General features: G+C 41.7%; 1 protein-coding gene across 7 annotated transcripts in view; it reads right to left on the reverse strand.

Moving 5' to 3' along the window:
* UTP4 (UTP4 small subunit processome component) overlaps positions 1-16581 on the reverse strand; it is a 28976-nt gene extending 12395 nt beyond the window's left edge. For 2 of the 7 annotated variants that reach the window (XM_081512694.1, XM_081512691.1), the window contains exons 1-9: positions 16508-16581; positions 16199-16283; positions 14726-14886; positions 12455-12646; positions 11460-11544; positions 9931-10020; positions 4571-4782; positions 271-442; positions 69-160 (exon numbers count right to left, since the gene is read on the reverse strand). In XM_081512694.1, coding sequence (XP_081368820.1) covers positions 69-160; positions 271-442; positions 4571-4782; positions 9931-10020; positions 11460-11544; positions 12455-12646; positions 14726-14884 — 1002 coding nt within the window. In that variant the 5' untranslated portion in view covers positions 14885-14886; positions 16199-16283; positions 16508-16581. Of the gene's footprint in view, positions 1-68; positions 161-270; positions 443-4570; positions 4783-9930; positions 10021-11459; positions 11545-12454; positions 12647-14725; positions 14887-15877; positions 16284-16507 lie in introns of all 7 variants that reach the window. The other 5 variants (XM_081512693.1, XM_081512690.1, XM_081512692.1 and 2 more) reach the window with 3 other exon arrangements.
* Positions 16582-16586: the final 5 nt, after the last annotated feature.

The following is a 16586-nucleotide window of genomic DNA, read 5'->3' on the forward strand; positions in this document are numbered from 1 at the left end:
GTGCTGTCTTGTGGGACAGATGGACAGGGAGGTGAGAAGGCGGTCGCAGTTAAGAGGATGATACTCACGTGGGGAAAAGTAATTTTTCGGAGAGCAGCATCGTAATTCTTTACCTCCACCTTCTCCATCAGAGGACGAATAACTAAGTGGGTGTCAGTGCCTGCAGTGAGAAGGAGAGGGGAAAATGCATCGGAATCAGGAAAAGCTCCGCATGAACATAACTGGAGATGGGCAGAGTAAAGCAGCAGCCAGGTGGAGAGCAAAACCCACCTCCAGATATCAGTGCGGTGGGGCTGTGAGCCACGGCTCGCACGTCATGGGTGTGATGCTGAAATGGCTTCGTCCGCACCCACTGCTTCTCACTGCTGCTGGAAGTCACAGAGACCAACTGAAAATGGAACACCGTCCCCTCGGCTGTGCCCACCACGAAACTGTCTTCTTGCTGAGAAAGGAAATCATCAGGGAGGTACATTTGAGCAAAACAAGGCCCAGTGTTACAAAATATTCCCCGAGGTTTTCTACCTAGAAAGCTTATGGGGGAAAACGCCCATAATTGGGGACAGGAGGTTGCAGGGGTCTTTTTTCCTCCAGGAGCTAACAATTCCATGAATAGGTCACAACGCGCTCCCTACTGACAAAATTAACAGGAAGTACTTTAAACTTAAGAATGCTTTCATATAATGGAAACTGGACCTCAACAGAATAGCAATAATATTGGGCAAAAGAGGGGCCTCAAAAGAGGCAGCCAGAAGACAGAAGTTCAGAAAACCCTAAAATTCACCGTTCTTTTTAGAGAAGCAAGGGCAGGCTGAGGAGGGGAAGTGGCCTGATCAATATCACAAAGATGCAGGTTCCCTGGTTCCTCAGTTTAAGGCTCTTTCTGGTCAGTATGTTGAGCACTGGGATTTCTGTTAGTTTTAAAAGGTCCTGCTGTGTCTACAACTACTTTTTAAAATTTCTCTAAAATCATTTTCATTGTAATTTTGTTTTTTGCACATAATTCTGAGTAAGAAAAAAACAAAACAGGATACTTGATAGGGTAGTGAGAAAAAAATCAGGAACCTGGATAAGTAGTTAAACCAGTCAAATAGTGTAAAGAGTAGGTGAACTGGTCAAGAACAGTGAGACGTCTGAACACACAAACATGGAGCTGCTGTCAACTACACACTATGCTAGGAACTTTAAGTCACATCACCTCTAATCTTTCAACAGCTTGCAGCGTTAAGTATCATTTGCCCTACTGGGAGAAACTGTAAAGGACTGAAATGAGCAGAGCAAGTCCTTGTCAAGGGAGCCCTTTGATTGTTAGAGAGCTATTTCACAACTCTACAGATTGTGAAAAGCTGAGAGTGATGCAAAAGATTCTCTTGCGTAGAGATGCAAAGGGATTCTGCTTGGTAGAATGCAGTGGATGACTGCCCTGTGGACACTGAGTTTGCAACAAAATCGTAAAATTTCACCTTCCTGATGGCCTGACATTAATTGTGTTCTCGGATTTCTCCCTTTGAACTGCTTATGACGTCTTACTGGCTCCCTCAATAATTTATGAGTTACAGAAAATCTCAGACATACGTCCATTTCATCTTTGTATGAATCATGATTTTACCTTTTTTCCCCCCCTGCCTAATCATTATTTAATAGGCCTCTACCCTGTTAAGGAAGCTGGAACTTCAAGAGTTTACCTGCTTGCCCAGTCTGCAGCTGTACAGACTTGACAAAGCTACACGCTTTCTGCTGCCAAAGCCTCTGCTCTGGGCACAGGCCTCTCCTTTACCTCCTCTGAGGGTACAGTTTGAAAAGCATCAGCCCAGAGCAAAAGTGAAAATACTGAGCTGTTTAGGAACTCACACGCTCTTTGCCTCTACCTCCACTAAACAGATCAAATGGCCATCTGTTCGAAGTCCTACCTACAGAGAATAACTGGGAAGGCAAGTTCACTCCACATTCTCTTTCCTTGAGGTCGAATCATAAAAGCACTGAGAAGCAAACAAAAGCTCTCTTGGGGGCTTCCCTGGTGGTCCAGTGGTTAAGAATCTGCCTGCCAATGCAGGGGACATGGGTTCAATCCTTGGTGGCGGAACTAAGTCCATGGGTCACAACTGCTGCTGCTGCTGCTGCTAAGTCGCTTCAGTCGTGTCCGACTCTGTGCGACCCCATAGACGGTAGCCCACCAGGCTCCGCCATCCCTGGGGTTCTCCAGGCAAGAAAACTGGAGTGGATTGCCATTTCCTTCTCCAATGCATGAAAGTGAAAAGTGAAAGTGAAGTTGCGCAGTCGTGTCCAACTCTTTGCAACCCCATGGACTGTAGCCTACGAGAAGCCCAAACACGACAACTACTGAGCCCATGCTCCACAACGAAACAAGCTTGCTCACTGTAATGAGAGAAGCCCTTGTGTCAAAACTAGAGAAAGTCCATGCTTTGCAATGAAAGCAGTGCAAACTAAAAGTTAAACTGAAAAAAAAAAGGGGGGGGTTCCTTGGAGTGCAGCAGGAACCAAGCAAGAGAAAAACAGACTTGGAAGAGGTATGTGTGAGTGTGGACACACACAAAGTCTCCAAGTAGATCAAAGGACTGGGTGTTTGCCAAAATTCACTCTTTAATCAATGAAAAAAACCATTAAAAAGAAACCTAAAAATAATCATCTGCTCTGGCGAGAGAGTGTGGAGAAAAGCCTTGAAATTAGGATTGGTTTTAAAAGAGACATAAAAATGGTAATAGCACATTCACTGTGCCAGACACTGTACCTAGCACTTCACAAGTGCAACCCATTTAATCTTTCCTCAGACAGCTATGAGGAACGTATTATGAACATCCCTGTTTTCACACAGGAAGAAACTGAGGCATAGAAAGCAGCAACCTGCCTAAGGAAGACACGGAGCTATGTTAAGTGGCACAACTGGGATTCAAACCCAAGTCTGCCCAGTTCCAGAGTTTGGGATAAGCATTTCTGAGAACGGGGAATTTGTATCACTGCATTTTTTTCAGTTAAAAAAAAAAAAAAAGGGACCAAAATCCCTTGATTCTCAGGTACACACTTTCCTACATTTTAACATCTCTGAAATAAAAATATCTTGTATCTGTCAATCTTTGTATGTGTGGTATCTTTAGATAAAGAACAAATATCAAAACTTGTGGAAGAGTTGTCAAAAGCCTAAAAGAAAACTTTGTGACCACAGTGGAGCATCTTCTACCAACACCGTGGGTGGCCGAGAGGCCCATGTGGGAACCATGGACCCTGAGAACTGAATCCAAGTGATTCAGAGTCCAACTCTGAATGTAAAGAAGTTCTAGGAATATCCTCATTGCATTATTTCACACACTTCCCATTTTATATATGCATAAGAGTAATATGACAAAAATTTATGTTGAAGTCTCAAGAAGCTTTTCAATAAGAAAACATAAATTTTACATTTAAAAAAAGCATTGTAGTCAGAATGGCCATCATCAAAAAATCTACAAACATTAAATGCTGGACAGGATGTGGAGAAAAGGGAACCCTCTTATACTGTTAGTGGGAATGTAAACTGATACAGACCCTATGGAGAACGGTACAGAGATTCCTTAAAAAACTAGGAATAAAACTACCATATGACCTAACAATCATACTACTGGGCATATACCCTAAAAAAATCATAATTCAAAAAAACACATGTACCCCAATGTTCATCACAGCACTACTTACAACAGCCAGGACACGGAAGCAACCTAGATGTCCATCCACAGATGAATGGATGAAGAAGTTGTGGTACATAGATACAATGGAATATTACTCAGCCATAAAAAGGAATGAATTTGAGTCAGTTCTAGTGAGGTGAATTAACCTAGAGCCCGTAACATAGAGTGAAGTAAATCAGAAAAACAAACATTGTAATATAAACGCATATATATGGAATTTAGAAAAACGGTACTGATGAACCTATTTGCAGGGCAGGAATAGAGATGCAGATGGAGAGAACAGACTTATACACACGGGGTGGGAGTGGGAAGAGGACGGTGGGACAAAGAGAGAGAGTAGCATTGAAACATATGCATATGTAAAACAGCCAGTGGGAAGTTTGCTATATAACACAGGGAGCTCAACTCTGTGACAACCTAGAGGGGTGGGATGGGGTAGGAGGTGGAAGGGAGTTTCAAAAGGGAGGGAACATATGATACTTATGGCTGATTCATGTTGTTGTATGGCAGAAACCAAGACAACATAGTAAAGCAATTATCCTCCAGTTAAATATTTTAAGAAGCATTGTATCAGTTTATATTGTAAAAGCTTATATTATGTGTTTATAAAATACGAATTTTACATTAAAAAAACCCCGTTCTGTCAAAAGGTGGGTTAACCGGGGATAAGGAGAATCTGAAAAAAAACCTCTCAGCTAACTAACCTTTTAGAGAATATTCTCTAACTGTTGGATAATAAGAGTTCAGGCAAATTTTGTGGGTTTTGAGACACACTGTCCTAAGCTCATCTTCCTCCACTACAACACTCAGTGTTGGTGGCACATCACTGACACAGCCTTCTCCCCTCCCTGCCCAAGGTGTACAGGAACTGCTCCAACAAGGGCTATACTCACATCGGATACAGCAATGGACTGCACGTCAGCATTCGAGACCAGATGGTTCTTCACGAGGGTCCCGGTAGCTGAGTCCCAGATCTGTACCTTCCCAGCAGAGTCCACGCTTATGACAGTGCCATCCGATAAGAAGGCCACACCCCAAATGATGCACTTCCGCTTAGACACGCCCATGTACTGCCTATCCACCAGCATCTTACCAATAGCGCTCCCTGGTGAAAAAAAAAGCAAAGCCCACATTTGAACAGCACTCATTTCTCCTTAGTCTTGAAAAGCTGCCTGTGTTGGCATCTGGTAAGTTCAGCTGCTTGAGCCCAGACCACAGAGAGCCAATAAACAGTGGTTATGGTGAACTCAGGAATGGAACACCAAAATGTTACCTAGAGAAGGAGGGTGGGGTGGGGGCATGTTGACAGAAGAAATTTGCGGTGAGGAGGTGAGATGGAAAGGAGATGTTTGAGACTTCACTTAAAAATGGCCAGCTGCACATACATATGCTACTCTGCTCTTTTCCAAATCTCCATGAGAATGGGACAGAAGACAAGAGTGTCAAAATTTGGGGACTGGAAAGCAGACACAGAGTAGTAACTGACTTAGTAGAACCTGAAAACTAAGTCCCAAATTAGCAGTAGGAAGAGCCAAGAAACCACCTGATTTCTACCATGGAATCCTCGGAAGACCCAGCAACTGGTGACTCCAGACACACTGTGAAAGAGGGGTTAAAAGGATGGACTGGTTGAAAAAAAGGTTAAGAAACCTGAGACGCTAAAGGCAAAGGAGAAAAGGAAAGATATACCTATCTGAATGCAGAGTTCCAAAGAATAGCAAGGAGAGATGAGAATGCTTTCCTCAGTGATCAGTGTGAAGAAATAGAGGAAAACAACAGAATGGGAAAGTCTAGAGATCTCGTCAACAAAATTAGATACCAAGGGAATATTTCATGCAAAGATGGGCACAATAAAGGACAGAAGTGGTATGGACCTAACAGAAGCAGAAGATATTAAGAATAGGTGGCAAGAATACACAGAAGAACTATACAAAAAGATCTTCATGACCCAGATAACCACAATGGTGTGATCACTCACCTAGAGCCAGACATCCTGGAATGCGAAGTCAAGTGGGCCTTAGGAAACAACACTATGAATGAACAAAGCTAGTGGAGGTGATGAATTCCAGTGGAGGTATTTCAAATTCTAAAAGACGATGCTGTGGAAGTGCTGCACTCAATATGCCGGCAAATTTGGAAAACTCAGCAGTGGCCACAGGACTGGAAAAGGTCAGTTTTCATTCCAATCCCAGAGAAGGGCAATGCCAAAGAATGTTCAAACTACCACGCCATTGCACTCAACTCACATGCTAGCAAAGTAATGCTCAAAATTCTCCAAGCCAGGCTTTAACAGTACATGAACCGTGAACTTCCAAATGTTCAAGCTGGATTTAGAAGAGCCAGAGGAACCAGAGATCAAATTGCCAACATCCATTGGATCATAAAAAAAGCAAGAGAGTTCCAGAAAAACATCTATTTTTGCTTTACTGATTACCCCAAAGCCTTTGACTATGTGGATCACAGCAAACTGTGGAACATTCTTCAAGAGATGGGAATACCAGACCAGCTTATCTGCCTACTGAGAAATCTGTATGCAGGTCAAGAAGCAACACTTAGAACTGGACATGGAACAACAGACTGGTTCCAAATCCGGAAAGGAGTATGTCAAGGCTGCATATTGTCACCTTGCTTATTTAACTTATATGCAGAGTACATCACGCAAAATGCTGGGCTGGATGAAGCACAAGCTGGAATCAAGATTGCCAGAAGAAATATCAATAACCTCAGATATGCAGATGACACCACCCTTATGGCAGGAAGGGAAGAAGAACTAAAGAGCCTCTTGATGAAAGTGAAAGAGGAGAGTGAAAAAGTTGGCTTAAAACTCAACATTTAGAAAACTAAGATCATGGCATCCGGTCCCATCACTTCATGGCAAATAGATGGGGAAACAATGGAAACCGTGACAGACTTTCTTTTCTTGGGTTCCAAAATCACTGCAGATGGTGACCGCAGCCGTTAAATTAAAAGACGCTTACTCCCTGGAAGAAAAGTTATGACCAATCTAGACACCATATTAAAAAGCAGAGACATTACTTTGCCAACAAAGATGCATCTAATCAAAGCTATAGTTTTTCCAGTAGTCATGTATGGATGTGAGAGTTGGACTATAAAGAAAGCCGAGCACAGAAGAATTGATGCTTTTGAACTGTGGTGCTGGAGAAGACTCTTGAGAGTCCCTTGGACTGCAAGGAGATCCAACCAGTCCATCCTAAAGGAGATCAGTCCTGAATATTCATTGGAAGGACTGATGCTGAAGCTGAAACTCCAATACTTTGGCCACCTGATGCGAAGAACTGACTCATTGGAAAAGACCCTGATGCTGGGCAAGATTGAAGGTAGAAGGAGAAGGGGACGACAGAGGATGAGATGGTTGGATGGCATCACTGACTCGATGGACATGAGTTTGAGTAAGCTCTGGGAGCTGGTGATGGATGGGGAGGCCTGGTGTGCTATAGTCCTTGGGGTTGGACACGACTGAGTGACTGAACTGATATGATATCCCTTAGGTCCTGCCTCACAGCTAAGAAGCCAGGCAACTCCCCAAACTCCACTTCTCAGAGGAGACCAGAAACTTATTCTCTGAAGAGGGGTATCAATGCAACTGAGGGTGGGAGTGCTATATGGAACAAAGATTAAGTTAAAACTTGTCACTCAACATTAAGAAAACCAGTTTTCTTAGAATGCTGATGGCCCTGCTTGTTATCACCCCACAAGAGAACAAAAAACATTTCTGGGAAACATGACTTGTACAAGACAAAGGACCTAAACAGTCTGTCTTTAGAGCTTCCCCATAATGACAGTCAAGCCAGACCATTCCTCAGTGAAGCTCAGATGCAATAAACTTGTCTGGTGATGAAAGGAACCCCTAGACCCTGGAGGACAGCCTCAGTATGGAAGGCAGAGGCCCAAGAGATGAGTAGAGAAAAATAAATAACAGTTGGAGAAGAGAATAGTGTTGGAGAATAGTATGCTATATAGTGAAATAAAAGGAGAATGCTATAAAAAAGAACATGCAGGAAACAAAGAAGTCTAGAAGCAAACAGCAGAAAGGAAAATCTCAAGAAAAGGACTAAGATAAAGATGACAAACTTTCCCAGGAAGCAGAGTAAAAAGTTAGAGATGAAAAGTAACAGGGATATGGCAAAAACTATTACAATATTGTAAAGTAATTAGCCCCCAACTAAAATAAATAAATTTATAAAAAAAAAAAAGAAAAATGAACCGTAGTGGGGTTCACAGTAACTTTGGGAACCTCAGCCCTACAGTGATTCCCAGATTTTCAGTCATCACAGTTATTACTCTTTTCTATTCAAGTGTCTGCTCCTCAGTGATCCTTGTTTTCTAAATCTAAGACTATTTCTGTCAATTTATATTTAATGGCAATGAATAAAATTACTTTTGCTCCCTGGGGAAAAAAAAAAAAAAGAAAAGTAACAGGGAAAAGAAAGAAAGAAAATAAATGAGAAAAGCCAACATTCAAATGATAAAATTCTAGAAAAAAATGGAAAGAAACACATATACAAAATGATTATAAGAATTTTCCTCAGAAATGGAAAACATGGGTTTTGGATTAAAGGAACCTATCAAGTTGTCCAATATAATCGAAATTAACAGATCTACACAACAAAGAACATAATTATTAAATTCAGAACAGTAAAGATAAAAGGAAGAGCTTAAAAATTCCCAGGAAAAACAAACCATAAAAACCCACACAAAGGATCTACTCCCAGGAAGGCATCAGACTTCATAACACTAGAAGCTGAACAGCAGAACCATGGCTTCAAAATTCCAAGGAAAAATAATTTCTAACTTAGAATTCTTTCTCACAAACCCTTTCTCAGGATCCACAAAACAAAGTGATAAACTAGGAAAGTGCATGACATGGCCACAGGGAACTCCACATGAGAGACAAGCAAAGGGAATTCCCAGAATGGTTGAAAAACCAGAATTCAAGATCTCAGAGTTGTGCAGCAGGCCCAGAAACTGGCTTAACTCGACTGAGGCACGGCAGAAGGCTCTGGGAGAGAATCCTTCGAGGAGATAAAAGTTGTAGAAAGAAAACCAGAAGTGGGAATTACCTAGTGGTCCGTAGTTAGTGGCGGTCTGGTGCTTTCACTGCAGGGGCCCAGGTTCAATCCCTGGCCAGGGAACTAAGATCCTGCAAGCCATGCAATGCCCCCCACCCCACCCCACCCAAAATAAGAAAGAAAACCAGATGTAGCTGAACCTACGTTATACAACTAGAAGAATGTAGAGATCAATTACTAATACATGTATCAATCACCACACAGGAGAGAGAGACACACACAATATTAACGAAAAGAATATAGGGTACTTTCCAATTAAAAATAAAATTAAAAAAAGCATACAGGAAAGGAAAAGACATTTACTTTGCAAGTAGTACCTATATAATCTAAGAATAAAAGCATCAACTGCTAATCTGAACAAAATTACAATATAACTGTACTGGGAGGATCATGAAGAAATATGAGTACATGTGGCAAAGGGCAAAGAAAGAGGGTTAATACAGTAGAAGTCAATAAATAACAGGCTAAAACTAAGGAAAATAAAATACAGTATTTTAAGCATACTATGTATAGCACAGAGACACATATCAAAAGAAACAGCTAAGAGTTGCAGGCTATTGCCTTTGAGGAGCATGAGAAGGGATACCGGGGGAGTCCTGCTTTTTTGCAAAAAGCCTTAAGGAATTCTTTGACTATATGCATATATGACTGATAACAATAAAAAAACTTGCTTAAGCAGTACAGAGAAAGAAAAAGGCGACATCCCTGCCTTGTGTATCCTCTCATCTTAGAGGGGAGTACAGACGGCCACCTAACAGGTTGAAGTCAGTCTCATCACTGAAGGAATCCATCAGCCAATCCTCCAGGCCAAGAGCAGAGGAAATACGTTACTGTGTTACCAAGAACTTAGGTTCCTCAAAGACAGACACCTTCTTTTACGAAGAACTGGTATATATAAATAGGTATCTACTGACTATTTACAGTAAGTGGCTTACTGGTTAAAGGCAAATTTTACTGTGAATTCTTATGATGAAAAATACTGTATTCCATTGAAGAATCAAGATTCTCCCAAAAGCAGCAGTAGGAATCCAAGAAAGATATGAAATTCATGGTGACATCTCAGAAGGTTGGTGAAAGCACAAGGTCACAAGCTTTTGGAAACACAGAAATGTGAATCTGACAAACAAGACCCACATCCCAAATGAACTGAGAAAAACAGTCACCTGATTTGGCGTCAAACACGCTAATACAGTCTATGGAGCCAGCCGCAACATGAGTACCAGCAGGATGCCAGCTGAGACTCAGGATTCGATCTAGGGAGTTTCACAACCAAAGAGAAAGTGACATACACGTAAATATACAGCAAACGGTAACTGAGTTCTCTTTCCACAGTGATCTACTAGTGTTCTATAGTCTTAGCGCTCACCTACTGCATTCTTGTGAAGAACTGTTTTGTTACAGGTGAGGAACAACTTTTTCCTGGGACCCACATAACATATGCTTGCTTTTAATAATGGATAAACGGTTGATAGGAGTATAAACAAGCACAACCTTCTGAGGGTGATCCGGCAGTAACCAAACAAAATTTAAACGTGCATATGTTACAGCAACTGCACTGGCAATTTCACCACAGAGAAATATTACTGGAGTGCCCAAGTGAAGAAAAGAATGTTCGTTACAGCCCTGGCTTGAGTAGCAAAAAAAAAAAAAAATAATAATAATAATATCTATCAATAGGAGCTTGGTCAAATAAATTATGGAACACCGTAAAATGGAATGCTACTCACATGGGCACAACTCAACTCACACAGAAAGATGTCTGTGATATAGCAAATGAAAAAAAAATAAGCTAAAAAGCAAGTGCAAGCACTCTTGGAAATGTATCCATCTGTTTGAAGATACAAAAAGGTCTAGATTCCTTTAAAAATGTTGCCTACAGACTGAAATGAGCCACTTATTTTTTCTCTCACACTTAGCCAAACACATGAAATTTTTAACAACACCGTGTCACCTTTGTAATTAAAAACAGAACACCTGAAAGATATTAAAAACAAACATACAGGGATTTGATGAATAGAGACTAAATATTACTATTGGACACAGAGAACATCTCAGACACCACTCTCAAGAGGAGTCAGCATACTGTAACCCAAAGGCCAACTCAGGGTGACCACCTGTTGTCGTTAATGAAGTTTTAGGCGAGTACAACCATGTCAATTTGTTTAAGCATTATCTAGGGCTACTTTGCTGAAGTCTACAATATTTATTAGCTGGTGTCTTTAAGGAAACAGGTTGCCAACCTCTGATCTGTAAGTCAGTGTCCGTAGGTGCAGCTGGAATAGGGGCAATTGTTTATAAAATTCCCACATTCAGCTTGCAAGTACTAGCCGGACTGAGAACCACAGCTCCTACCTACAGCAAAGTCCTAGTTTTGAGACTTTATGCACATTTATCAAAATTTCTCTAAGTGAGTGAGAACTAACAAACTGATTCGCACAGAAACACTCCCTTTCCTATTTTGGATTGCCAGTTTTCTCTATTATTATTAACCAGGCAGTCACAGCTATGCTATGTTACACAGTGGAGAGAACCTGAGCTAAGGACAGCATCTAGCATATACCCTGCATCACAGAAAGTTGGCACACAGCTAAAATATTCCCTGGACCCACAGTAAAGTATCCCATCTCCAGTGGCACAGAAACGTAACTTCTTGTTAACACTACTCACTGCCCTGATGACAAATAACCCTTACTTTTCTGACGATCAAAATTTCTTTCAAACTGGATTCTGTCTGGGGTGATCTGAAATAATTTCACAGATCCATCTTCACAGCCAACCTATCATGGAAAAGGGGGTGGAAAACAGAGAAAGCATTTTAGAGAACTAAATATACATATTTAAAATATACACATTTCTTCCCTCAAGCTAACACTTGTTCTGAAAGAGGAAAAATAGTTTGTGAGAGGAAAAAAGTACTGGTATCAAGATATTTGGTTCCTGGCAGCCTTCACATCCCAGCCAGAAACCAGGCCAATGAGTGGCCTAATTCCTGCACAGGACATGGAGGAGAAATAGGATTTCACGGCATGTCTGTGCTAGATATGATGGCCTAAATTAAAGACCCATTAACTGTCACCTTCATGGAGATATGTCAAGATACTGCAAAATAGTACAAAAAAAAAAAATCAGAAACTCATCACAGAAAACTAATGGTAAGAATACACGTGGAGGAGGGAAATTTTGTCTGTGCTCAAAAAATTTTTGAGAAACATGGTTCCACAAGTCAACTTGTAAAAAGACCTATCAGAACTTTTAATATACTAACGTGTGTTGTAAATCTACAGAAGGATTTAATACGCGGTGATTCTGAAACAAAAATGTATCATAAAACACAAAGCGCAGAAAAATAAAAGACAGTGTCTATGTCTCCCAATTCCAAAGGACACAGTTTGGGAGATGCTGAACCAAACTGAAACCTCTGGTGTTATAAATGAACAAACTAGATCCAAAGTAGAAGCAGTAAGGGTGCAAAAGGACAAGGGATTTTTACATCTCCAGTAACAACCTCAATCGTGTATCTCCTATTGGAATCTAGGTACAATTGGTTGCTTGGTTGCTGGAATTCAGCTCAGACTGGAATTGCAACTGGCCACGATATAACTTCACTTTCCTATGAACATAGGGAAGCAAGTGTAAATGGGCGCAAGAGGAAATCTCGGTTTGGATTACCAATAGTTGTGTACTGACCAAAAGTTGAGAGCCACTGGGGCTGGCGGCCATGCTCCAGATAGGTCCTCCAAAGGCATCCACAGCATACTTGATGGTCAATGCCTGTAAATCATACTCGATAATTTCTCCATTGAGTCCAGCACTAAACAGTCGCTGTCCTTTCGCCCAGCACAGAGCTTCTGTGGCCCGAGACTCATGACCTGGGAAAAACTACAGAAATACCATAACTTCTCAACCCACAGTGAATTCACCAGCTACCAGCACTGAGTGGTCACAGTCAGAAGGGGAAAATTAAAACGCCTCTCTAGAAATGACTTAGTGTGGAGTTTCACACTATCTGAAGATCATGATACTGATACTTTCATTTTTTTTCAGGCTCCCATTTTAGTTATACGGTTAGTTTTGTTTCTTTTTCTAGGACTTGTTCTGCAGAATGTTTTCAGACAATGAAGTCTGCAAGTAATTGTATTTGATGTTATCTGATTTTTAAAAGTCATTGCAATGATCTTGATTGATGATTTCAAAGGTGTGTACGTGTCAAAAGTTATCAATATGTATACTCTGAAAACATGTTGCTTATTGTGGGCCAATTTCACCAATAAACATTGTTTAAAAAGTGAAAATAAAAGAAATGAATGCAGCTCACTCCAGCTTTTCATTCAAGTCTCAGATTTCTAAGTGTTTTCTTCTTGCTTAAAAAGCATTCATACAATCAAGGAACTTTATTCCTATAGCTGCTTGCTACCAAAGGGAATGAAGAGATACAATTTTTCCTCTTTGAACTTGGAAAAGCAAAGCACCTGTAAATGGTCTGCCCAAATTGCCAAAGTCAATGACATGAATAGAAGATAACTCTCCTTACTAGTAGTCCCTACTCTTCACTCTGACAGATACAATGTTTTTATGATTTGAGAGTGATCACCCGAGCTAATCAACCTCCAATAACCAGGAAGGGAACAAGGAAACAAAGTGGAAGACTAGACTGAATTAATTTGTTCAAGAAAAAAGAAAACCAATGGGAGTGGAAAAGAAGATGTACTAGGTAAAGACTGGTCGACCACGTATTAACTCAGTGATGTCTTCGTATTAAGCACTTGCTAAATGCTGGGAATACAGCCATATCACTGACAAGATCCTTTTTTCATAAAATCTGAAGTTCAGCAGGGAAGAAGACATTAAACAAATATATAAACAATTATATAGTTGCAATGATAATAACAAGAAAAATCACAGGATGCAACAAGTGTGCATCACAGCATTTTTTTTATGTTCTAGAATGAGACTCATTTTTGGTGACCAGTGATTTCTTAACTCCTGTTAGTGCTTCAGGGGTCAGCTCAGATAAGTCATCCCTGTCCAGGAATCCTAAACCCACCTCATCAGAGCAAGGCACCTCTCCACTAAGATTCTATGCCCATGCTTAGGTCTATAATAAAACTGACCACACTATTTCAAAACTGTATACTCTTCTTTCCCCCACTGGATTTTGAGCTCCTTGAAGGTAGGGCCTCTGACATTCATCTTAATGCCTAATGCTTGCGGTCATTTAGAAATAGTTACAGAGTACCTAAATTCCAAGTACTAAGCTGCTAGACACTGCATTCATTTTTCCTTCCATTCATTTGTATCATGGTGTTGAGGGCATGCAAGGCACTCAATAAATGTGAACTGAATTATTTTGTTGCACCTGAAATCCGTAATCAGAGACTTTGAAAAATATGCTGCTATAACAGCCTTTTGCGTATACTCAAATGATATTTTACCTAATTTAAAATCTTTACTTCAAAATGTTAGGTATATAAATCTACCTTCTTTCAAATAGATAACTTAGGAATTCATCTTCTTGCTATCACATCACCAAAAAGTTTGATATTAAAATGTCTCATCATTTTTTTCTGAATTAACAGTGAAATGGGTACTAACACAGCAGGAAATGCCACTTTACTAAAGTTACAATGGTGCAGAGACTGATAGGAAGCAATGATCTTGACAATAAGAATACTGTGCCCAACAGATCTAGTAAACATGTGTTTCCAAATGGCAGTGAGCACCACAATTCCTAGGTAGGATCTTTCTAACGAACATTACATAGATTGAAGCTCTAAGCTCATCAGTCAGACAAGAGATTGTATATTTGTTCTGTGTTTCTCAACAACAGAGAGAGTAGGGGAGTCATTTTCTTCTGGATCTCTTTGAATACAAAAAAAGACATAGAAGATTTTGCAGAATTGAACTTAAGAAAAAAAAATTAACATCAACACCACCAAATCAGGCTCCCAAATGACTTACTTTCTCCTGAAAGTAGTTTGCTGACAAATTATAAATTTCCACAGTGCCATCTGTTCGTGAAACAGCCAATCTGTTTGACTGGTTATTGTAAGCCACACAGCGGATCCCTGATGGAACATAATTAAAGAAACGCACTCGATGGACATTAAATTCACCCATTCCTAGGAAGGGAGAAAAGAATCATTGTTAAACAGCGGTATGTCACATCTATTGTTTTTTATTACCACTGTTCTGGACTTCCCTGGTGGCTCAGATGGTAAAGAATCAGCCTGCAATGAGGGAGACCTGGGTTCCATCTCTGAGTTGGGAATATCCCCTGGAGGAGGGCATGGCAACCCACTCCAGTATTCTTGCCTGGAGAAGCCCCATGGACAGGGGAGCCTGGTGGGCTACAGTCCATAGGGCCGCATAGAGTCGGACTTGACTGATTGACTAAGCACAGCACAGTACCGTTGTTCTATGTGGCAGACTCCAAATGTATCTCACTGAGGTTCATTTCTATTTTTTCCCCCTTTTCTGAGGTGGGGAGAAGGCCAGGCAGGAACTGGGGGTGGGGAGGATGTGGGATCTTAGTTCCCCTGCCCCCTTCACTAGAAGCTCCCAGTCTTAACCCCTGGAGCGCCTGGGAAGTCTGACTGAGGTTCATTTTAAAATATTCAACTAAAGATGCTTTCATGGCCCACAAAGAATCTATCAAATAGTCTCCAGAAGCTGAGGATTCTTTCACACAAAAAAATTCAAAGATCAACACACAGAGCAACACTCAGCCTCCTAGCAATCCTGCCAACTGCCTGAAGGAAGTGCTCCAGGAAGAGAGGTGAGAATCTAAAACTTGATCTTAGAGCAAAAGACTGAACATAACCTCATTTTTTTATTGGGAGTGTGCGCTTGAATGGAGCCACAAGGAGCTGACCAACTGTATTTGAAAAGAAAAGAAAGTGAAGTTGCTTAGTCGTGTCCAACTCTTTGCGACCCCATGGACTGTATGTATCCTACCAGGTTCCTCCATCCATGGGATTTTCCAGGCAAGAATACTAGAGTGGGTTGCCATTTCCTTCTCCAGGAATTGTATTCGAGGCAGAACTAAAGTCTCCTTCGTATTTGGTGCGTGAGGTTTCTGGGGTTGGGGGTGGAGAAGAGGAGGATCAGTACCTCGACCATTCTAAGAAAGCAAGAAATGTTGACAGTCTAAAGGAATCTCTCAAGAGTCAGGTCCGCAGAACTCCTAAACCAAAACGATCTTTAACAAGGCAGGATTCCAGGTACTAATCCATAGCTCCAGAATTACAGTCTTTTGGGGCGGGAGGAGGTCAAGGAACCTGCATTTTGGCAAACATCTCCATCTCCACTGCATGCTAAGTTTGCAAATCACAGACTCAACTACGGTGGTGACGGTGGGGCTGATGGGCAGGAAGAACCAAGAGCTTCTCAGCGGGAAGAAGCGGCAGGACTGATCTGGCATCTGTCAATTACTTTCTCTATTCCCAGCTCCGCCGCCGCCAAAAGACGCACTCGGGTCAGGTTCGCCCCTTACTCATCTCCCTTCAAGGTGAAGAATCTGCCAGGAGAGAAGGCGCGTTCGGCCCAGCTAGGCTATGCGTGCTTCCGAGGCGCGCGAGGGCTCCGCCGCCCCTTCCCTCTCCGGGGATCTCTGGAGTAGCCCCACCCGGCCTCGGCACAGGGGAATCGGCGAGTTTCCCGGGGGGCCGACCTAGAGCAGGCCGCACTCGCTAGATACACCCCCATTCCATCCCCGCTCTGTACGCCCCTTCCCCAACTCACCGGTGGAAGGGCTCGCCACTCAGGGAGCTCGCCTCTCTCCGCCCCGGCCCCACGTGCGCGCGCTCGCGTGTTCTGCCCC

Source organism: Giraffa tippelskirchi, chromosome 7 (assembly GCF_054371585.1).
Source record: "Giraffa tippelskirchi isolate mGirTip1 chromosome 7, T2T-mGirTip1v1.2.pri, whole genome shotgun sequence".
In the NCBI taxonomy this organism is placed as follows: Eukaryota; Metazoa; Chordata; class Mammalia; order Artiodactyla; family Giraffidae; genus Giraffa; species Giraffa tippelskirchi.